This window comes from Notechis scutatus, chromosome Z (assembly GCF_049901735.1).
Source record: "Notechis scutatus isolate UNSWTSFEM ecotype Mainland chromosome Z, rNotScu1.2, whole genome shotgun sequence".
In the NCBI taxonomy this organism is placed as follows: Eukaryota; Metazoa; Chordata; class Lepidosauria; order Squamata; family Elapidae; genus Notechis; species Notechis scutatus.
In genome coordinates this window covers 98,982,554-99,007,340 of record NC_142025.1, presented here as the reverse complement: position 1 = coordinate 99,007,340, position 24,787 = coordinate 98,982,554, and the positions used below count along the sequence as shown (strand labels likewise).

Here is a 24,787-nt window from a genome sequence, read left to right as displayed (position 1 = left end):
GAAAGGATTTTAATTAAGAAAATTAAATGAAAAGGGGGCACAAATGAGTTCTGTGGAGGGGCGGGAGAAGGGTGTGGAGGAAGCAAAGCAAAGCTATTCCAAACGATTAAACCGCCATTTTAACAGTGTAATGGGGTTTGCATACTGAAAAGTGGGGGACGGTTCTTATAGCTCATCAATAATTCATAGGCACTGGGGATCATTCCTAGGTCAGCAGACAGAGGTAAAGAGCCGGCATCTCTGAAGGGGAAGGACCTTCACTTCCCTGGGCAAATGCAAAGGGGAGACTTTTTTTCAAGTGCTCTGGGAGTGTCCCGTTTTAAGTCCTATTCATGTCACTAGACTTCACCCTTCCCCTCCCCCCAGCCCTTCTTTGCAAGCTTTCTTCTTTCTTTCTTATCTTAGTGCATTGGTTGTTTATGTTTTTCTTTTAAAGTTTCCTTTTCCCCTCTAAGGCTTATGTGTGATAACATCTTCAGGCATTTTCCTGGGCGGTTTTAGGCAAGTCCCTAACATTCAGTATTACCTTCAACCCCACAAACGATTTCCAAAACTGTAGACTAATGGGAAGAACTTAGAATGTTGCTAGCAGGATGAAACATTAAGATTCTGCCTTGGAAACATCTCATTTCCCCCCCAGAAGTCCATTTCATAGGAAACCATCATTTTGTGGGAATTTGGGGACATATCCAGTTTTTTTGAAGACAAAATGAAAAAGCGCCCTTCTCTCCTGTTAATAGTAGTTGCAGCCTTTTAAACATCTTTTCTTTCTAACTGAGGAATGCTACAGCATGGCAAATAGATAGAAGTTTATTACAGCCATTGCTTGAGATTTTACTTATTTTTCCTCTTCCTTTCCATTCACTTTTTCCTTTTCCTTTTTTTTTTTTTTTTTTGTGGCTAACCGACTGTAAGCAGCTTTAAGAGTACAGAAAAACACAACAAAGTAATAAAAAAGGATGAGAAAAGTAATTTACTCAGGAAGTCTCACTGGCTCTCCCAGCTTCTCTCTAACATTGTAGACTTGGAGGTGAGGAAGATACGATCAATTTTGAGAAAATGGAGAACAGATCAAGTAATGAACTCGACTGAACAGAATGTCACTTTTGGGTATAATTGACCTGTACTTGTCATGCCAAGATCCCACCCTTTGTTTTAAATATCAAATAAAAATTAACCAATCGGAGAAAATAGGGCTCTTGTAAGATGTCAAGAAATCCTCACTAGTTTCTTCTTTGAAACTGAAATTTGGACATTCTTTTCCTTTACTGTGTTTCCAAACATTTTCACATATTGATCCTCCAAAGTTGATTCCTAGGCACCAGGTAGCCTTGGGGGAATAGTGGTCCCCTCCTTCCCTCGCATTCTACAGATGGCAAGCCCTATGCAATTCAACGCGTTTTTCCCCACCCCATGACGGGCAAAGGATTTTACAATGCCAAGACTCAAAATGCCAAGGGTTTTGTGAGGATGGATAGGCTGTTCCTGACAGACCTAATCTTCTGGAATTGATTTTCCACGTTTTGTAAAAAGTATTTGTCGTTTTACACAAGAACACAAACTGAAATTTTCTCCTAAAAATAACTTTATAGAAGTACCGTATTGGTGGGTTTGGGCTTTGGGTAAAAGGAGCTGGAGCTGAAGAAGGGTGAAATTCCGCGCTTGTAACAACGCGGTATTGCCAGCAGAGCTCGCTTCAGACCAATTCACAGCATCTGTCCAGCCCTCCTCGGCGCTGCGCCTAGAGAGGGTCCTCCTTTCCAAGAGAAGCTTTGCCCTGAGGAGCGGGGGGCGAGGGGACGGCGGGGGGTGGGGGTGAGGCTATTTTCTACCGCGGCTGCCTGGCATGAAACAGAGGGAGGAGAAGCGACCTGCCCGCTACGATTCTAGCCGCCTCATTCTTTCGACCTTCCTTCCCTCCTCCCCCCGCCTTTTCCCACCCGGAGGGCAAAATATATTATGGAGAGTAGCGTGTTGCAAAATTGGGGAAGGGACGATGGCCGGAAGTAGCGATCAGTATAGGTTCGGGATTGTGGCAAGGGACGGCGGTCTTAGGCCAATTGGAGAGAGCGGCCATTATAACGTCAAGGGTCAAAAAGGCGAGGGTCAAAAGTTTAGGTAGTGCAAGACCAGGTCTTGTGTTGGAGGCGGATAGACGGAATGTCAGCTCCAAACAGGGCGGGAGGCGGGGGAAGGGGAGGTAACGGAGAGGCTTTCTGGCGGGAGAGGAGAGAAGGTGAACGTGAGAGAAAAGAATTGGGAAGTGCAAAGGGAACTCCCGGCGTTAGGAGGAAACGTACCTGGGGCAAATTGGACGGGCGCTTTTCTTTGGGGGCTCTGAAAGATCTCCTCCCTTTCTCCCTCCCTCCTCTGTTCCGTCCCCTCGTTTTTCCAAGAAAAAGAGTCTCTGAACACCTTGGCCACAGTCCAGCATCCTGGGCTTCCAGGGCAAGCTCCGCAGAAATGAATGGCTTGGGCTGCTACTATCCCAGGGCTAGCACTTTCTTTGATGGCAGCAGCTTTTAGCCATAAAACCTTGCCCTTGAATGGTCATATTGACGTTTTTATAAGAGCTACCTTATATGCAGTTTGACCAATTTAGCATTAATCCCAGAAAATCAGCAAGATGAGTTGGAATTCAAGAACATGAGTTGTTAGGAAGTCTAAAGTGTTCTAGATATAGAATGCAGAATAATATTAATATTATAGTATTGGCTGCAAGCCTTCCCTTGGTTAGAAATCGATGTCCTTAAGTGGTATTTTTTAATTACATAGAAAAATAGATTTGAAATTAAGAAATTACCTTTAATGGTGAATAATAACAATAATAATAATAATGATAATAATAATGATAATAATAATGATAAATCTTAATTTATGTTAGCAATAATGTTCTAAATCTTTCCCACATTACTCCAGAATGAGGTTCCAAAGGATTTAGAACCTAATTCAGCTTTGAATGTACAGAGATTTAGAATGGCAATTTGCAGGCAGTTTTCAGGGATTTAGAACAGTGTTTGCTAAACCTGGGTAAATTAACCAAAATTGAGTAAAAGTGATTTTTGGGTGTGTGTGCATGGGAGGTAACATATACAGAACCATTTCACAATCGGGACAGGGCCATTTAAATTGACTTGATGTGTTTTACCTATATTGGGTAAAATGAACTTTCTGATAAGCAGTTTTGGGTAGTGAAAGAAAAAGTTTGGAAAATACTTCTTTGGAACATGATGCATGGGAAGAACTTGTGTAGGTACTAAAACACTCTTGAAAATAAATAAAGATTACATTGACTTATGGAATTTCCCTTTCTTTGGCACATAAATATTCACTGAATATTCTTAGTTTATATACTAATATGTTCAAATATAAAGGGAGAATCCACCAAGGGGTTGTTTCATACAATTTCCCAGTATGTTGAAAAAGTCATTTTGTCTCATTAATAGCAATTGGCTACTGAATGGTTTACTTTTAAATAAGAATTTTTTAAAAAGTTAAAAATTAAAAAAAAATCTGACCAGCTTATTCTTTTTATCTGTTGTCAAAATATCTTTTGAAATTCAATACTGAATATTGAACTTTTTATTTTGAAACTCTTTTTAGTTTCTCTTTGTTTATACATTTGTGGATTTATATTCTGTTTATCTGTATTTAAGCAGATAATATTCCGTATTCCTGAATTTTATTTAAAAAAAGAATGCAATTGCCTTATCCAGTCAATAATACTCTTTAGAACATATTTCCATTTAAATACAATTGCACACCAATACATAATGTAGCTAAATGACAGAGAAATTAAATATTCGATTGCTTGACAGAAGTACCTTTAAAGATGCTAACTTAAGAATGGTCAGGTGGGTTCTTTTTAACTTTACACTAGTAATTCACATGCTTCTTTAGCATCTAGAGTATCTGGATTTCCTTTCTCATTAGTATTGTTGCAGAATATACTTAGCAAAAATGAGGAATGAAAGAGGGGTGGATTAAATCAATTGTAAAAGACCATTTAATTTTGAATGATAGGGAACCTTTCTTCAACCTTCAAAAGAAAAAAATAATAGAATTAAATACTGAAAGAAAAAAACTTGATTAAACTCAAATAATAATGACATTGCAACAACAAAGCAGTATTTCATTTCCATGTTTTTACTGTGTGTTTATCAAACTTTGGATTTCAACCAATTTATTATAGTATAACTGAAATCGCTTATAGGAAGATTTGCTATTCTCTGCCATGATTACAATCTCAAGTGAATATCAAAAACCTAAGTGAGTAAAAAAACCATGTCTTTTCACAAATACAAAAGTTAAAAGCAAATATTATTGAAAAGATTCAATTTTTTTACAAAAAATATTGTTCAGGGATATACAAGGCTATTAAAGATTTTAAAAAAACCCATTCCATTCTAGAGTTTCAGACTCTCTCTTTCTCTCTCACCTTTAGGAGAAGAATTGCTTCAGCCGAAATGTTAGTTTCCTTTGGTTGGATTATTAAAATTAAGTTGACCAAAGAAGTCAAGTGTAAAATATTTATATTTAATAATGTATGCAACATATCTGTCTGGAATTAATTTCCAATTAGTGCTTTCTTTCTCATGAGCATATCCATGGAAATGTAAGAAAACACACTGTGCATGTAGGAAAAAAGGTAAAGGTTTAATTCTAACGGATGGCATAAGTTTTGCTTGGTATTTTATAAAATACCACTAAATAAATGGCCTTCTGTTTAGTTGGAACTTGGGTGATCCATTCCCTGGTACCTCTAATTAATTCAGTTATCTCTAAAGTGCAGTCAACTCTAGTTTGTGCATTATTATGAAGGAATGTGTGTGTGAATGGATAACAGTCCAAAGTCTCTGTTCCTAATATATAGGCTTACTTGGCTTCTAATAGGAACCTGTCCAGCCTACTTCTTTCAGTTTTCATGCCCTCACATAACCCAGTCCTATAGAAATAGCTACTGAAGAAATATCAATTAGAGAAAAAAGGGAAGAAACCACTGAAGCTTGCTTGTTATTGGACAAAGCTTCTGTCCCATGTAGAGATAAAATGAAAGAGAATGGTTATTTCAACAAGGCAATCAATGTAATGACCTCTTTATAGCAATAATTTAATGGCAATTTGCCAGCTTTGTCAGTCACCTATGCAAAGTATTGCTGTGTTTGGGACCTGTAGAATAAGTGGCATATGCAAAAAAATAGACAAGGTAGCACAATAAAAAAAGGCCTTAAATAATTATAATAGTAAAAATGAAAATTTCCACAAATATTTTTATTTTGATTAGTATCTTTTAGAGGCAGCTAAATATTTTGAAGGGGCCACCGTACCAGATATAAATGAGATTTAACCTAATACTTTCTATTACTTAGTGCTCTTTTACTCAAATGTAAAGATAGCATATTTAGCAGAATTATACAGACAATTTTCCTTTCTTTCTATTCTTGCTCCTCCTTCCCTTTGCTAGATAAGAGTATCACTCTCCTCTGTGCCAAGTGTTTCCTATAATTCCTCCCCTGTGACATTTATACTTTCAACATAACCTCAACAAAATAAAGCAAAAACAACCCTTTTCCCCAAAAATAAAAGAAAAAAGTTGAACAATTCTTATACTCTCTGTCTCTCATTGTCTTTTTCTCTGTACATATATTGTACTATATTGCATGCATGCTAATCCTACTATAAGTGTTTGGTGCATAGTATAAGTGTGGATATACTGATGTGGCTTTGTGTGTGGACTGTATCCACAAGAATGTATTGTACTACATTTAAAATATATATTAAAAGGGATGTGTATTAAATGGACTAAACAACAATTGCGGTCCCTATAAAGGGCAGGATTGCACTCATAAGCCTGGCCCTGGCATTCTCCCGACTTCTCTCCAGCACAAAGTAATGACCTGAGTAAAATTCAATATGACCGAGAGAGCTATGCAAGCGTATTATAGAAATGCAAGGGGGAGAGCCCGGGAGTGGGGTGAAACTCAGGTCAGCGCGTCTAACAAATATTAAAATGTTGGAGGCGCTCGGGACACGCCTAGCTGTTTAACAAAGACTGACAAACTATGGAGATTAATACGAAAACTTGCCGGTATCCAAATCGAAAAGGCTCAGTTAGGCCTAAGGCTGCTTGAAAGCTAGTAGCCAAACATACTATAAGACTTAAAAGCTGAAAGAAAGAAAGAAAGAAAGAAAGAAAGAAAGAAAGAAAGAAAGAAAGAAAGAGAAAGAAAGAAAGAAAGAAAGAAAGAAAGAAAGAAAGAAAGAAAGAAAGAAAGAAAGAAAGAAAGAAAGAAAGACTTTCGGAGAAAATAATATCTGATATGGAGAAGGAGAAGATATAAGCGAAGGATCTACTTTTCTGGTTGGTATTAGGGTTGCATGGCATGAGGGGGAGGATTGCGGCTGAAGTGATTGGGATAGAGGGCTGCATTTTGTATCCTAGTTGGTAGCGAGTGCATTTTTAACTTAGGGAAAAGGAAACATGGAGAGTGACTTCAAGAATATTTAAGGAGCTTTGATGACTATGAAATGTGAATTTAGGGTGAAGGCGCTTAGGGATCAATTCCTGAAACTCCTTGGGTTCATGCTGGCAAAGGGTGCTATGAATTGACCCTCCTTTGAAGTCAACATAGTTCTAGTCCGAAGAGGACAGCCATAAGCATTGTGCCGATTTTTGCAAACCCCCCTCTGAAAATGGAAAAGGGCATAAACATTGTATGTTAGAGTGACATTATGTACCAAGATCTTGAGATGCAATGTTCTGGCAGGTGCTTTGTCTATATGTTGATGAGAGAGACTCCCTTTGGAATCCCCTTTCCTCATAGGATTGCGAAAAGTGAGCCCTCTTTGTAAACCATCCTCTCCGATCTACTTACTTTTATTGCATTTTGCAAACAGGAACCTTAGCCACGTTTGCGATGAGGTTGGGTTTTTTTTTAGGCTCATTAACTTTTCTTTGAAATGCAGAAGTTGCTTGACTCAATCTCTCTTTCCAAACTTCTGAAAAGTTAAGACACTTTTATTAGAGCAATAGAAAATGCTTCCTCTCCACCACCCAATTAAGTGCAGAAGGTTAGGGGGCGGGGAGGAATTGCGAATGGGGGGGGGGAGATGGGGATGTTGTTTCTTTTGATTTCGGGATTTGTGCGCTTTGGAAAAGCAAAGTGTGAATATTTCTACTAAACGCTAGGGGTGCTGGTGATACTGGCATAACCCCCTCCCCCCAATTGTCTATTTGTGTAAGGAATTTTAAAAACTGGTACCGACATTTCTTTTTTGTTTATTTGTTTTAAAAGACAGAATTATCCTCATTTTTCGTTTCTGGAAAGACTGTATCTTAAAGGAAGCCCGGCTAGGATATACATATAACACCCCCCTCCCAAAAACAGGCAAGGGAAAAATGGAAAAGATCCAGACCAGAAGAAAAACAAGAGCTGGTGTCTGAAAATGTAACTAGTGTGCATCCATATTTGGTAAACTTTCTTGAAGAGAGCAGGAATTTCTTTTCAACTTTGATCACAAGAATTGAAAAAAGCTTACTTCGAAGTAAGCCTCACTCATTGATCTCTATTCCTCACTCATTGATCTCTATTCCTCATCAAGTTAGCTTTGATATTTTTTAACTGAAGATTTGTAGCTTAGTTCTGAATTCCCTTTAATGTTCTTCTACCAATGAGATTTGTATGCTTGTTCCTATAAAGACAAAATTATATGTTGACTTCCATTTTTGGATGAAGATAGTCCATTTGGACATAGTTAAAAGAAAGTTCTGCTGAAATTGAATTTAAAATATTTAAAATACTCTTATTTATATTGAATAATTAAAATATTCAATTTTATTATTGGAAATGTGATTATTGGAAAAAAGGAACAAGAACAATTTCTTAGATTAGTTTTTTTGCTAGAAGGGTGAGAGATATTGTTTGGTAGGAAGTTGGGAAGGAGGGAAAACCAGAAAATAATGGTGATAAGTTTAGTCATTTTTCCTTTCAAATGTTTTGTTTTATCTGAAATTAATATTTATTCCTGAAGTAAATAGTTTTGCTTTCCAAAATGCAACAACAATCCTTTCACTGCTTAGATGAGAACAAATCTGTATTAGTCAGTGAAAATTACTCCTAAACGCATATGAGTAGGATTGAATATTGTGCTTACATGTTCTGCTGACAAAGAATATATCCAGAGAAGGCCAGCACAAATATTACATATACTACATATCAGTATATATGTCATAATTCATCTATATATACTGATAAATTTATCCAGAGGAGCACACTTCAGGCTCCAGTAGTTTAATCCTAACCTCAGAAGAAAATGAATAAATTGTTCTTCTGATAAATAACTCTAGGTATCAGAAAAGCTTCTTCCTTTCTGCAGTAACAGTGAAATCCTATGACCTACTTAGGAGTAGAGAATGCCGAATTCAGTAAGGCATCCTAAATACTGGAGTTATTTTACTTCTTTTGAATGTCTGCATACAGCTTTACCCAGCATACATATTTTATTGTTTTATATCCCCATTTTGGTAGGGGGACTGCAATTACATTTCTTTGATCTTTTCTCTTCATTTTTTTCTGGGATTTAAAGGAAATGCAAAGAAAAAAGAACCACACCCTACTTCCTGTCCACCTCTAAATTTGTTTCCAGATTTCCCTGCCTTTTCTTCTTTACTTCTTGTTTTATGCAAGTTAGTTATCCAGATGCCTAAAAATCTTTTCAATGTTTCAAGGTTATTCTTTACTATCATGAAGTCATGCAAAGGAGTGATTTTCATTCTAGTGAAAGGATAAATCTTGTTGAATTAGATTCAGAATGAATTTCTTTCTACTTAATGTTCCTCTTTAATCCTCTTTTACCCCTGAATTTCAGATTATGTTTTAAAATCTGCATGCCCTTTTGTAATAGATGAAACTGTAATGGATTCTACTACAGATTCTGGCTAATTTGCACTATTTTATAAATGCCCACAATTCCATAGTTTCTTTTGAAACTGGACCATTGATTTTCCCAATGCCAATTACTTTTGGCTGAAAAACTAACATTTTTTCCCTTTTTGGCAAAGAAGGTCTCTCTGTCTTCTGTATGTACCCTGTAGATCCGAATTTGTGTAAAAGAAGCTGTCTCACAAATTCGCATCTAGGGGAATATGTAGTTGACACAAACCCTACGGAGCGAGTGGAGCCCAGCCTTAAAGAAAGAAGAAGGAGAGAAAGAAAGGAGAATAAATCGTTAAAGACACTTGTTTCTTAAGAAGATTTTTCCTTTTTGTGTGTGTGTGGCCATTGGTGCACCTCCTCCTTGGTGCTGCGCAGGTGTTTTTTTTTTAATTATCGTCTAAACATTTTCCCCTATTGCATTGAAATCACAGTAGAAGGAACAGATCCCTGGCCCGTGGAGTTTACAAAAGGAAGACGGGGCAGTTCGTATAATGAAAAGGAATACCCAGGATATGTGTTAGGGGTGTTTGTCCGTGCACACACACTAATATGCGTATGAGCGTGCATTTGCGTTGTATAGAAATCCTGTAACCTCTTTTTATACTTTTTTAAAAAGCGGATTTCTTCAGTTAATACGCTTCACAATCTGATGAAATTAGTCCCAATTCTGTCTTCTGTTTAATGTTTATACGATTTTTATCTTCTAAATATGGGAAAGAGAACCAGTTTAAACCAGAAGCTAGCTGTCATTTAAAGGATGGGTAACTTGAATTGGTTAATGATGTTTCTATCGATCCCAAATAACCTCTATCTATCTTTGCCACTGGTTTGACTCGCTCACAAAATTTAAGTAGAGGCAAGAAAATGAATACCCCATAGACCCCGTTCCTTTCACTCCAGTTTCATATTTGTTCTCAACAAACTTCTTTGATTTAAAAATTGATTTTAAATATTCGCTACGAAAAGAGACATTGGATGTATTGTGTTTTGACAAAATATCCGCGGACAGGTCGGGCAGGAATGGGAGTTTAGGATTTTGTGTCTTACTGATTTTGGGGTCTGTGGAATATGAAATACCCGATTTTGGTGTCTGTGTGTGAAATTAAAATATTACTATCATTTTTAAAATATCAAAAAGGAATGCAGAGTACCGATTATTCGTACCGCAATGCAGAATCCTAATTATATTCCGAATATATTTTACAGATAAAAATAAATCCAATCGACTTAGAAGCAACTTGCTTTCAACTTGAATGCGAGGTGGTAACAGAAAGGCTAAACGTGCGCCCCCACCCCTTTCCTCCTTCTTGATTATTTCCTTATCCGGGAATCCCAGGCTACCCCACCATTGGTTCATGGGGTCACATGGACAGCTAACTTTGTTCAGTTGACGGCAAAAGTAGGAGGGCTCTGCGAAACAGGAAAACGAGAAGGGGAGGGGAAGGAAGGGCGAAGGGGGAAGGGGAGGGGGGGTGAAGAAATAGGAATAAATTTTAGTATATTTTTGGGGTGTGCGTGTGTGTGAGTGAGCGAGAGTGTGCGTGCCGGCGCGCGCGCGCTCTTGCAATTCCAAAATTAATGGCCATGAGTTCTTTTTTGATCAACTCCAACTATGTGGACCCCAAATTCCCACCATGCGAAGAATATTCCCAGCACGATTACCTTCCTAGTCATACTCCGGAATATTTCAGCGGCCAGAGGCGACAGGAGAACTCTTTCCAACACGAGGCGTTGTACCCAGCGCGGTCCGCCTGTAACCAACCATCCTATCCTCCATGTCAGGGCTCTGGGCACCAGCCACCGGTCCTCTCCCCCAGGAGCCAGCATGCTCCGGCTGGACTTCAGAACCATCTCTCCGAACCAAATCATACTTGCGAATCCATCACGCCAAGCCCACCGCCTTCCTGTAGCCAAAACTCTCTCAACCAAAGCCCTGGCAAAGAGCCGGTAGTTTATCCTTGGATGAAGAAGGTTCATGTTAGCACGGGTAAGTGAACCTTAAAGAGCTGTTCGCTTTATACTAACCTGCACCTCAAAGTCTCGTTGGGAAGAGAGGGAAAAAAGGCTTATTGCCCCCGCTGTAAAAGAACCATTCCCCTTGGAGATTTATGGTCTCCCTGTTTGCAGAGCGCTATAATTACATCCTCCATAAATTTTTATTGCTCTTCTTGGCCAACTGCCTTTGAAGTCCCTGTTAACATCCTTCTCCAGAATTTCTTTCTTCCTTTCCTTTCCTTTCCTTTCCTTTCCTTTCCTTTCCTTTCCTTTCCTTTCCTTTCCTTTCCTTTCCTTTCCTTTCCTTTCCTCTCCTCTCCTCTCCTCTCCTCTCCTCTCCTTTCCTTCTTTCCTTTTCACTGGAAAATTTTTAAGGAGGAATGGGATTTTTAACAGCTCAATTTGTACGTTTCTTTTTCCTCTCTTGAAAAGCCGCTTTCTTGAAGGTTTTTCACAATCCCTTTTCATAGCATTGAAGGTGGCTATATTGTGGAATTAGAGAAAAAACGATTTAGTATGAAAGTATATTACATGATAGCAGAAACTTTATAAAACTTTGGGGTGCACACTTAACTCTTTGGTACACGTGGATGAATATTACTTTTCTCTGGGGCACTTAAATTGCTGCCCCTGAGTTTATTAATGCCTGTTTGCTGAAAGTGATTTTGAGGTACTTATGCTGGTTATCAGTCCAATAAGACGAGATTTAACTGCACTCTACATTTCACTCCTATGGTTGATGAATTCGTTATTAGATAGTCTGCACGTGTAAATAGGGGCCTCTTTTTCTGATTTCTGTTTATAATTGCCGTTAAATTTAAAAGTGGCCTGCTATTCATAATTTAACGAAGGGAATGCTGTCACTCTTTCTCAGCAATGATACCAAACACTCTAACAATAGTAAGTTAATGAGTTTATTATAGATTAACTTTAAAGCCTTGTTGTTTAACTGCTTTGAAGATCTCAGCTACCCTCTTTTAGGGTGAGAATGAAGTGAAGTTTTTTTTAATGCAGGATGTATACATTTTAAGGCTGTGTAAGGCCAGAAGAAGAGGGAAGGTTCCAGTCCTTATTAAAGGGGTTGAACTCCGGGAAGACAAGAAGAAGGTCGAACAGTTATTCTGCTTAAAATTTTCCAATTAAGCCTGTTTCATTTTAAAAACACTGTGGTCCATTCTCTCCATCCACCCACACCCACGGGTGCATTTCTGTAATCCTATCCTGAGTGGATTTATTCAGAAGTAAACTGTAGTAAATGCAATGGGATGTGTGTCTGGTGGGCCCGATAGAAATTTGAGCCTGGAACACCATCCTAGGTATGTCCCTGAGAAAAGGAAGGAAGGAAGGAAGGAAGGAAGGAAGGAAGGAAGGAAGGAAGGAAGGAAGGAAGGAAGGATTGATTCAAAATCTTGAGTAGATTTGGGGCGGGGACCTGCGGTTTGCGATTTATTTTTGTGGTCTGCTTGACTATCACTTGCAGAAGACTGAGAGCAGTGAAGACCGTTCTTGTTTTGTTTTAAAGAGGCAGAAGAGTAACCTTCACACTCCCCCATTCCGCCCTTGTTCTTTTCTCCTCCCTCCTCCCCACTTCTTTTGTGCCTCTTCTTCCAGTCAACCCCAGTTACACCGGAGGGGAGCCCAAGCGCTCCAGGACAGCCTACACGCGGCAGCAAGTGCTGGAGCTGGAGAAAGAATTTCACTATAATCGCTACCTCACCCGGAGGCGAAGGGTGGAAATCGCTCACTCTCTTTGCCTGTCTGAGCGCCAGATCAAGATATGGTTTCAAAACCGGCGGATGAAATGGAAAAAAGACCACAAGTTACCCAATACTAAGATCCGATCAAATGCTGCTGCCAACCTGCCGGTGCCAGGCGGAACAGGAGGTCCTCAGGACCGAACCAATGGGCCGACCCCAAAACCCACCCCCAACCTATAACCATCCTTGAGCGCGACCTGAGGGTGTGTGTGGGCGCGTGCGCGTGGGCGCACCTTCGTGTGTTTGTGTGTGTGTTTGCGTGTGTGTGTGTGTGTGTGTGTGTGTGTGTGTCTGTGTTGGAGGGGCGGGGTGTATATGAATGCCTGTGCTAAGAAGTGATTATGGAATGGAAGGTTGCTTTGTCGCTTTACTGTTCCCTGAGAAGAAAGATGGGGGTCATTGGGGATAGGGAGGGAGGTGGGTGGGATCACTATTTATACGAGGAAGAGGAAACAAAGGAGTAGGGGGGTGGTTTCTCACTGGCCAGGTTGTGTTTGGGGGTAGTTTCTCTGTTCTACTGTATCAGAGGTAGGGATTTCCAGATTTGGCTAAGATGGATCCCTTCTTCATCCTTAATCAAGCCAAACTCGGGCCCATTTGTCATGTTTACTCTCCCGTACAAACGAAGGACCTTATGCCAGCCATTAGCTCGACAGCCAGAGTCATCTTTAATAAATGAGGCTTGGTTTCACCTAAGGAGGACTGGACTCTCTCTCTCTCCCCCTCTCCATCTTCCTTTCTTTCTGTCTCCCCTTTCGCATCCCATCCTTATTGCTCCCTCCGCCCCTGCCCCCCCCCATCCATCCTCACCTACCACACAACCCTTCCTAAAGACAAAGGGCTGATCAAGGCTACCTAAAGCTGTTTTAATGCAGTTATGGATAGAGGGATGATTAAAATTGGGGAAGGAAGGCAGAGGAGTGACATTTCCCCAAACCCTCTAAGGATATAATTGGCTGGTAAATGTAGTAAGGAAAAGGCCCAAAAAGAACAAACAAAACAAGAAGAGCAACAACAGCAACAAAAAATAGGGAGGAGGTCTTGAAATAATAAAGCCATTAAAGTGGGGGCTTCTTCAGGTTAATTACATAACATGGGAAACATGGAAAGCCAAGAGTGCTGTGCATTTCAGTCCATAAAGCTGATTATAAGGCCATCTGTGTTCCAGTAGCCATTAAAATGGGAGGGGGGCCTTATAAATAAGAGCACCCCTCTGGTGTCTTTATACCCGATTTTGGACCAAATAATGTATGCCTAAAGATGGGACTTCAGGGAATTCCCCTGGGAAGTTAGGACTGAAGGGAAGACATATATACGACCTCTGTACCTTCCCTCCATCCTTTTTTCACAGGCACAAATCCTTCCCTTCCCTTCCTTCCCTCTAAGACATTCCAAAATGAGGTAACGCTAGAGAACTCTGTGGAGGAAGAGAAGATGCCTCCTTCTTTTGCTTTTGTATAATTACTCCTTGCTGTTTTGTGTGATATCCATGCAAACATGTATATAGAAAACCACAAAATAAAACATTTTATTGTGAACACGACTCTCTGTGTTTTTAGAATATGTTTACAGCAGCTAGAATACTGACAGGGTTCCTTTGTTATGATTGTTCACCTCCCCTTTCCATGTAAATTCCACCGCTTTTGGGTTGTAGCAGATTTTAACTGTCAATTTTTAAACCTAAACTTCTCTGACAAATGAAAAATGCTTGACCATAGGCTGTACTTTCCTTTCCTACTGTGCAGGCTTAGAAAGAATGATTTATTTTGTAAGTATGTATCAGGGTGGTTACATTTTTCTTTTTAAACTGGTTCAAAAAATATCACAGTATTAGATTTCTACCTGATAACTGATACTAAGAGGGCAGACTTACATTCTCCATGAGATTTATCCCTTCTCTTCTTCTTTTTTCTTTTTGTAAAAAAAGCTACCTTCTTTAAGGTATTTACTGCATTTTATGATCATAATTTTTGCACAGATGTTTCTTGGTGTTTGCAGGTTTTTCTGTGTATTTTTATATTACAAAGGAGCCAGCCATTGCAATAGCTCAAACTCTGACAAGCAAATAGATAATCAAGAAGACAAATGACTTCTTTTGTGCTCCATAGCTCTTGTATTAATTTTCATTTTCTTTCCCATATAAAGTATTGAAAATACTGTTTAGGATGAAATAGCATTCCACTTCCAAGTTACAAACTCTGTGTGAGTGTATGTGTTTATGTGGCTGGATGTATATGGTGGTGGTACAAGTAAAGAAAACTCTTAAATTCTTCTTAAAACTCACAAACATGCACACACACACACACACACACAGGGGGTGCGTGGGTGGGAGAAGAATTATACCATTAATGTAGGTCCTAATTTATTTGATCATGTTGGTAGAATTCATCCAGAAGTTCTCTACCAGAAAACCTGAAGGTCACATTCATTTTAATGGAGTTTGTGCAAGAGAAATTCTGCTTGCTTTCTACCCTGAGAAATGCCTCAGAGAAAGTAATTTCCATGGGAGAGTTAACTATTCTATAACCTTCCTTTAGGCTATATTTTTTTATCCATTATTCAAACTGAGTGTTATTTTACTGCTTTATTGTATTATCAAAACATGCATCTCAGTAGGATTTATTTACAGTCCACATGTCTATTTTTAATATAATTTTAATAAGTTGAATCCAAACCTGGTCATCCTTAGAGCAGACCAACTGAAATCAATGAGACTTAAAACAACTCCTAACAAGCAGATCCCATTAGTTTTACAGGATCTGTTATAATTGTACTGCCCAGCTTTCATATGACAGATAGGCAGATAAATAAATAGATATATCAAAGTTGAAGCAAAAATTCCTGACCTCATGAAAATTTAGTTGTATTTAAAGTCATTCAATTCTATGATACCTCAGTGAATAATTGCAAACTTAAGTCTCATTGATTTTGATTTTTAAATCAAATTAAGAATTAATTAATCATTTACTAAGAAATTTGGGGTTGCTAAACACTGTGCACTGTCCGGTTAAACAACTGCTTGTTAATAGAACTACAACTCAAAAAACAGCCATAATGCTGTGAATCATGTACACCACCCCGGAGTCACTCTGTGAGTCAGATGGAGAGTTTCTAAATCTGATATATAAATAAAATAAATAAATAAACCTGCGACAGATCCTTTGTTATGGAAATGAATGAGACTAACTTATAAGTAAATATGGTGTCTGCAGATATCTTGGGACAGTTATATATGCTTGAACAGAGGGAAGCACATGCACCGTGCACCTACAGAAAGCAGAATTTGTTTATAACAACACATTTAATTAATTCCCATACCCCATATTTCTTATGGATTAAAACTTGAGGAAAATGTCAGTTCAAGTATTTGGTAGATTTTTATTGTTTTTGGAATATTCAGAACACATCTGGTGGTGATAGCTTGAGGAAGGCTCAAAAGAAAATTACAATTGTATTCCATACTGATTTCATATTATTGCCGTACTGAAGTGGAGCAAATGTTTTGTAAGCTTGATTACCAACCCCCCCCCCCCACCGCTCCCAACTCCCCAGGACTGGTGGTAGCTAGACCACATTGTTTTAATTTCTCTTGATTTCTGTGATGCTGAAGGGGTTCTCTTCAAACTGTTTAGGGCAACCACAAGTCTTCTCCCTTCTACTTACCCCAAACAAAACTTTAAAGCATATACTGGTAAGAATGTAGCTACTATAGAATAAAATCAAAGCTGCAGACTGTGAATAGATTTTAGGGTGGGGATTTCTATAGCCTCCGAAAGTCCACAGGCATTGAAAGCAGACAGGGGCTGAGAAAAATGTGAGAATTATGCGGAAAAAATCATTAATCATTTCTTTTCTTCAAATACTTATCCTTTTCCTATTGTTATTCAACAGCAAACCTCTACAGACCTTCTGTTGGGAAAAAAAAGAGAGCAGCCGGGAGCCTTGAATCTTTTAAGATATCTTCCAGGAGATAATATTCTCTGAAATATACATTAAAAATTGAACATTTTTTTATTTTAATGGAAGACTTGACTTCAAATATGAACACGATCAGCTTTAAACACCTGGAAAAAAATCCTGTGAAGCTAAAAAGGTAATATATATAAAATAATATACCTATATATAGATATTATTTTAAAACTTGGTTTGCTCTTTTGAAACTGCATATTGCTTGGGTTTTAAGAAAGAAAGGGGGCAGGGACAATGTCAACTGTCTTCTCTTAAAATTGTATCCCATGAAGCAAAGAAGCTGGATTCTTTGTCGACTTGTTCATTCCAAAGCAATGACCTCCAAGTACTGTGGTCTTAATTTTCCGTAAGTGTTTTCATTGAATTTGCAGTTCTGGAGTTTTTATTTTCACCAAAAGAACTAAGGAACAAACAGAGTTAATTTAATTTGTTTCCTGATCATGTGAGATTTCTAGAATTTAGTTTCCTGTGCAAGGTTTATTTGTTTTAATACAATTTTCTTGATTTTGGTAGAACTGATAACACAGAAGGCATCAGAATTAAGAAGGTTCCTATTTTTATTTCTCTATAGATTTTGTGCTTCCTATAAATCTTTTTTCCCAGGTATAAGATAATACAGTTTAAAATTGCAATTTGGAAAAAGGAGGCACAGCTAGTAAATTGCTGCTAAAATGCATGTGTCTGGTATGTTTTATATGAAGTTTTTAATATTTGTTGGAAGAGACATAAGCGATATAGATTGTTGCGTATCTATCCATTCATCATCTATCTATCTATCTATCTATCTATCTATCTATCTATCTATCTATCTATCATTTATCTATCTATCATCTATCCATCTACATTTCAATGTGGAGAAGACTTATATTAAACAAACACAGTTAAAATTTGACCCTGGTGAGCTGCAGAGTGAGTGCTGAGTTCATCCAAGGGACACATTTTCTGAATGATTAGCCTGGTATTGCAACTACAGAATGACCTCTCCAAACCCCTTGACCTTTTCAGGACTGGACATTGTGCCATATAGCATGGCTCACACAGAAGCAGGCATAGGCTAAATCAAACTGTGGAGGCCAACCTGAAAACTCTCAGAAAAAGCAGCCATTTCACAACACCTTTCTCACCCCCAGATTTCCTTCTGCTCCTTGTAGATCTTGTTAATTTTTCCTGTAGCTGTATTATGTTGTCTGAATGGTTTTTTTGGATAGGTTTTGCTGCTGAGGGAAGAATCCCAAGAGAAGTCCTCTTTCACAATGAATGGGAGTTGTGGAAAAGTTAGAGTGATTTGATTGATGGAGATTAATTTAATGTGCGCTCATCTTACTTTGGCCTATTTGAATTTAATTATGAATAAAGACAATTTCTCTGTCCCAAAGTACCTGGATATTACTTTGTCATCATCAGAGGTGGCAACAAGAATCACAATGATGGTTGTAGAAGTAGCAATGCTTTGCCTTGCTTCTCAGTTTGTTGATTCTTTCATTTTTTTCTTCCCTGCAAGAACAACATAGCATTTGATGACTAGATGTCTTTCATAACCCCCTTAAGATTCACCAACAAGAATGTAGAGGGAAGGTTTTATCCTCCTCTCACTGTCTTCCTCATCCTTTTTGAGAAAGATTATCTCCACTGTCTTTCAAATGTTTTAACAACTCATTCTCTCCCTCCTGCCTGATAAAGCTTTGGTGGTCCAGAGTTTGATAAATATATTTCTTGACTACTATAATAGCCAGGAGATTAGAATGGCGGTCTTACCATCTTTTGTCTTTATTTCCCTACCCTACTTGATGTCCATTTTTCTCTGTTTCTTTTCTTTTCTTTCTTTTTTCTTTTTTCTAATGAAATTGTGGAATGTCAATTCAGAAATACTTGTAAATGTTTGGAGATTTTACAAAATTTTGTAAAGAATTAAGGCATGAAATGTAGCAGCATTTTTATCTTGTTTCTGATACTCTAGCTATAGGAGGCAAAGAAAGTAGTAAAGGCGCTTATTTTTCAAAGGAGTGTAAATAAATCAAATCAATGGATGATCTTATCCCTCCCCACCTGCAAGGCCAAGTGAGAGCTATAAATATGGAAATCCATGAAAGATTTGCTATAAAACACAAGACAGGCGGTAGACTAATCTTTGCCAATTGAGACTCCAAAATTGCTTTAAACTGGTCTAAGGCCATTTAAACCTACCTAAGTAAAAACATAGGAACTACAGGGTTGCAGTCTGTACCTAGATAGAACTAGGTACCTCAAAGCCATGACCAAAACCTCTGCTTGCTTTGGGCTGCATAAAATGTTCTTTAAAGATCACCCAAAAGTGCCCCCTCCCTCCACAAGGAAAGCTAACTTCCAGATAAGTAGTGATTAATAAAGGTTTTTTTTTTTTTTTGCTACATGCATCTTGTTGAATAGGGAAAGAAAAAAAAAGAAAGAAAACCTCAGGCCACCTTTCAAATGTTTTAAAAGTACAAGTGATGGGAACTATAGCCCAGGACATTTGGGGGATAGGCAGTTGAGGCAAGCTAGAATATGTAGGAAAACTGATCAATGAGAGAGAGAACATATGTCCTCTACCCTCTCTCCTTCACAACACACACACACACACACACACACACACACACACACACATGCTTTCTTTGTCAGTCACATCTTATGCTTGTTTTTTGACATACCAAGAAAACTAGCTAGCAGGCACATGTGAAAAAAATATGCCCTTGAATCCTCCAGAAGTGTTGGACTCTGCCCTGTGCTTTGTTAATAGTTCTAGAAAGAAAACTTTCTAGATGCAACAATTGGGGCCTACCAGTCTGAAGCCAGGAATCTTTGGTTGTCAGGCCAAGGACTCTGACTCACTCTCTTCCCTTTCTGCCATGTAGTATTATTTCAGCCTCCCCAGTGCTTTCACATGTGCTTTACTAAATTACTATCTCCATTTATTTTGGGAATGATAGCTCAACACATTCAAAGACTCATTCAGAGTTGGGAAATAAGAAAAAAGTTTGAAAAAAAGTTTGAAAAAACCCTGCTACCTGTGTGCATGTGTTTGCTTCAAATCAAGCTCAAAGCATGTGTTTCTTCTTTCTTCAGATCTATGTCATGGTCCTTCCTCCCTCCCCCCCTCCCTTCCCTCTCTTCTCTCTCTCTCTCTCTTTCTTTCTTTCACTCTCTCTCTCTAGAAAGAAGCAAGTAGTTGAGGCTAGCCAGAGTGTGGGGTTTGGGAACATTCTCAGTTTGATCAGTAACTCCCTTGACAGATTTATGATCCCCAATAAAACCAGTGTGTTTAAATTCGTAAATCAATCTGCCTTTCCCCCTATATAAATGTTCATTTTATCTCCAGAGAGAGAAAAACCCTCTCGTTTCTCGCACCTACCAGGGTGAAGGAAAGACGCTTCCTTTCCTTTGAACTGTAAAAGACAGAAAGTCTTTTAATATCAAAGTTGCTCTTTTTAAAAGAAGGACAGAGGGAGGAAGGAAGGAGGGAGAAGCAGATGGATTTTTTCTTTCTTCGTTGTACAAAGATTATAGAATCTTTTCTTGGTTTTCCTTGTTCTTTTTTATTTCTTATAAATAACTCTCCCTTCTTCGCTCACTCTCTTGCTCCCTCCCTTACTCAGAAGGTTTGAAAATTCTACATTGTATTCTGAGGTCAAGTTAATTCTTTAAAATCCCTACTGCATTTTTAAAAATTGGTTACTTCTCAAGTCAAAACTGGATTTCTCTTTGAATTTTACTTCCTACATCAAAATATTTTAGGTTGAGATGCAATTGATAGATTAGTAGAGGTGAATTAGGAATTACAATTGGTTACATCACTTATGGTTTTTTTGAAGGTATGACTGAGTGAAAACCACATTAATATTTAACCCAATTCAATCACTATATTTATGCTTATGTCAAAACATTCTTGAACTAACATGTTTCAATGCAAATGAAATTTAAGATGTTAGCTACAATTATCAGGAAGGGTTTCATGATCCAGCCATTATTTTCTATATTCTTTCAACCTGAATATTGCTTTCTAAAAATAAAAAAAACAATGCCTATTTATGACTCAAAATCAAGCAATCAACTCCCCCTCTTCCATTGTTAGCACAAGGTTTGCTTCAGTAGAACCAGTGATACTAGCCATCCAGAAAGGTTGAACACCTCATGCTTTTCAAGATCCTTTTGTTACACAGACCTTAAGATCAAAGTGTTTTCTAAATCTTTTATTAAGTCCTGCCTAAAATGCGTTTTCACTTTCAGAGAATTACTGCAGGTTACCTTTGTCAAAAGCATTTACCAACCAAAGCGAAAATGGAACTCAGTGGTCAAATTATCATTTATGTGTTCATCACAGATACATCTATGCACATGTATTCACATGCATATGTCCATGTGCGCGGGCATGCGAGGGGCGGTGGGGGAGAGAGAGAGAGAGAGAGAGATTTCTTGCAAAGGCTTTATTCCCCTCCCAACCTCCCCCTGCACCTTTGTTTGATTTGATTTAACTGCCTACTTACACCTCTAGTTCCCTGGCTGCTATTGAGCCTATTGTTTGGATAAAAGATATCATTATTATCTTACCATTTGAAATAAGAGGGGAGGAGGGAATATTTTTAAAAAATAATAACCTTGATCCTATATAAAAGGGAACTATTCTTTTGTGTATTTTTTATTATATGCATAATACAACTGTTTTCAGACATTTGCAAAAAACATAGATATGCTTTAAAGTGGAGGATCATTTTTTGCATAGACTCTTCTAATAAATACAATTCCTGTGTGGGTTTAACTGTCTGTTCCAACTTGAGTTCCCAAATTGTGTTTGGTTACAACTACAGTAATTCTCAGCCTGATTGCTAAAAGCTAAATTAAATACTAATTTTCAGGTTTCCATTATCAATTCCAACTCCATGGGAGTTCCTATTCTGTACAACTGAATATGGTCAGCTTATACTTAGTATTATGGTTGTTGCTGTTATTATTTAATATTGACTTTGCTCTGGATATAGACAATAGATTAAATCCTTCTGGAATACTTTGTATTAGTGCTATAGTTACTGAGAAAAGGTAAGGCTACTCAGTGTAGGGGAGCATATAGGAAGAGAAAATGAGGAGAACAAAGGAATGAAAAAGTAATAAAATAATGTAGGACAAAAAAAGATATAAGGAAAGAAATTGAATATCTTTTTTAAAAGGTTTGTGAGCTCCTGAGAATATTGAGCAAAAAGTATCCAAATGTGCATTTCCCTATCTGCTTAAACTTATGGATATGTTATTTGTAACACGTGTCTTTTTAATGAAGCCCTCCCATTGGTTTGCTAATGCTACAATCTCTCTGGTATATTTCTACAAAATAATCCAACCAATGTGTATAAACAGAAATGAATACCTTTGTATGAATGTATTCATGTATATGGTGAGAGAAATGGGGTGAGTATGTGTGTAGACAAAAGGACAACTTCAGCATTCCAGGAGGAGGTCACAACGGCCCTTTCTGTGGCTAGGGAAGGGGGGGCGCGTTGTAGGAGGGGGAGAGCTAGGGAAAGAACCCCCACCCCTCCCCAAGTCATGTGATTCATTAAATAATTAATGCAGAGGTTGCAGAATAGATATGTATTCGTCAGGAAAATCGTAGACATGGACTCCTTGTGTCTGACGTGAAATTCAACTGTCCTTAAAAAAAAATCTACCCCCTCCCTCCATCTCTCTCTCTCTCTTTCTTGTACACACACACACACACACAAAAGCGTATTCCAGAGGTGGGGGGAAAGGGAGAAAGAGAGAGAGAGAGAGAGAGGAAGTGTATGTGAGAGAAAGAGAGAGAGAGGGAGGGAGGGAGGGAGGGAGGGAGAGAGAGAGAGAGAGCTGCAATAAAACATTTCTCAGGAAGCAAGAAGCCACGCGGAGGGCTGGACTTATTGTAAGTAGCGGGAGATCTCTTCTTGCCTCTCAGTCTGTATGTCCATGTAAATTTATTGTTTGTTATTAATGTTATTGTCGTAAAATGTGACAAATAGCCATCTTCATTTTCTCCCATTTCTCTTCACCCCGTGGTGGTGTGTATATTTATACCCATGTAGGCATTCATTGTATGTGTGTGTGTGTGTGTGTGTGTGTGTGTGTGAAAGAGAGTGAGAGAGAGGAGAGAGAGAGAATATATGTACATACATATCCTCAAACCTTTTCTTTTTGTCATTTCTCTCTCCCTGTTGATTTATTACAATAAACATGTCAGCAGCAACAGACCTTCTCCCATTGTGTATGTGTGTGTGTGTGTCTTTGGGAGAGAGTTGTGTTGTTTATAGCACTGTCCGAGGTAAATCATTTCTCAAACGAAAATGATGTGTGATCTTTCAGAATCTCTCTCTTTCTCTCTCCCTCTCTCGTTCCTTCTCCCTCTCTCTCCCACGGTTGATTATTTCAGACGATTTACTGTAATATATCAAAACCTAATGTGAAAACTGTATAGCTGGGAGTCTTAAATTAAAGCAACTGTGATTACCAATTAAGAAGAGATTTGTATAAATTTTGAGCAATCCAAAGGATCATGGAAAATATTAAATATTATTAAAGTACAGTTTGAAATCTTGGGGAGAGAAATTTTGTTTGCCAAGTCTGATTTTAAAAAAACACCAACAAGATGGGTCAGCGGGAGTTTGGGGTTTGGCTGCCAGGGTTAAATTCTGTTATCTGGGCAAGAAAGACGAGGGACCCAATCCACTGAGAGGTTTTCCTGTTTGGTAATAAATGTCTCCCATTTACTTAAAAGTCTGGGGAAGATAGAAGTCTCCGTGGATTTTGCCTAAAGCGCTTTGAAAAATCGGGCAAAAGTTTAAAGAACTCTTAATGTCAAATCGACAATTTATCCGAAAAGGACAATGGCAAACCAGCTGGGATGCAAAAATCCGCCTGTGCGTGAAAAAGACTTGCACCTAAAATAAGAGCTTGGGAGGACTGGTTTAGTATACTGGAATAAGCCGGATATATTTCTATGTGCGTGTGTGCGCGCGCGCGCGTGTGCGTTGTTTAATTCCTCATTCGAGGCTCCGGCAGAACAATAGATGATCCCTTTCCAAATCCGCGATAGAGACCCCGCGTTGAGACAACAATGGAAAACCCAGCATGAACTTTGTACCGGAGGCCTTCCCTTCTCCCTAGCCTCCAGTTTACAACCATGTACTTGCCTCTGGCAAGAATATTTTTTCTCCCTTTATTTAAGGATATTTGCCCATAGGCTTATTCGTTTCTGCGCTGCGGAACAACCATGCTCGGGACAGCGCAGGACTCGTGTTCGGGACTCCTTAATAAGAATGGCCTCTATAATAATAAAGTACTATAGCTGGGAGGGTAGGGTGGGACTTTTCCTTGAAATTCCGAGGATTGGGCGCCTGAACAATATGCTAAGGGGACTGAGGTTACCAACCTCTGCTCACTTACCTGAGATTTAAGACTCCTTAAACTTGCTAGCACTTCCTTCTAAACAGCCAATGCATACATACGCATTGTGCATGCGGGCGGTTCTTGCAGGCCTCATTCACTGGACTCCTGCAACCCCAAGCCTCTCGAATGTTGCCGGCGAATTTTCTCCTGGCTTGCTTTCCTTTCCTTGGCTTTGTGGAAAGGAATTAGGCTGGAGGGGAGAACTGCTGGAGAGCGCTTCTCCAGGCACCACTGGTAGACAATGTATAGTCCTTGAAATCTCCAGCCAAAACTATCCTCCGGCAGTTAATCAGAGGGAAGAGCATAAGAGCTCCAAAATTCTGAGCAAAGGTGGCCCTCTTTGAAATGCAGAAGGGCAGCCCCAGAGTGAGGCTGGTCCAGCTGAGTGGTAGAACCCGCCAGTGACCTTTCAGCTTTCTGGCTGACTCAAGGAGCTGGCCATTCCTCAAAGAGCTCAAATGGGAAAGGTGAAAGTCAGACTGGGCGGAGTCCTTCAATGGGAAGTATGTTGCCGCCATCACCAAGAGCAACACCAATACCAGGAGCAAGGCCGAGACTAGAAAGATGGCCAAGCAACCACTGGAAGAAAGAAAGAGAAAGCTGGCAGGCGAGGTTCGGAGGTTCTGATTTGCTTTGCTCACCTATTGCCCAAATAATGCTCTTTTAGTCTTATCTGCTAGGACAAGCCACTAAATTAGGCCATTCGGT

General features: G+C 38.8%; 1 protein-coding gene across 1 annotated transcript; it reads left to right on the top strand.

Annotated features, from left to right (window-relative positions):
* Positions 1 to 10,438: 10,438 nt before the first annotated feature.
* HOXB4 (homeobox B4) lies at positions 10,439 to 14,226 on the top strand. The gene is made up of 2 exons (XM_026669530.2): positions 10,439 to 10,923; positions 12,543 to 14,226. The coding sequence occupies exons 1-2, from the start codon at positions 10,515 to 10,517 to the stop codon at positions 12,866 to 12,868; spliced, it is 735 nt and encodes a 244-aa protein (XP_026525315.1). The 5' UTR covers positions 10,439 to 10,514; the 3' UTR covers positions 12,869 to 14,226.
* The last annotated feature ends 10,561 nt before the right edge of the window (positions 14,227 to 24,787 follow it).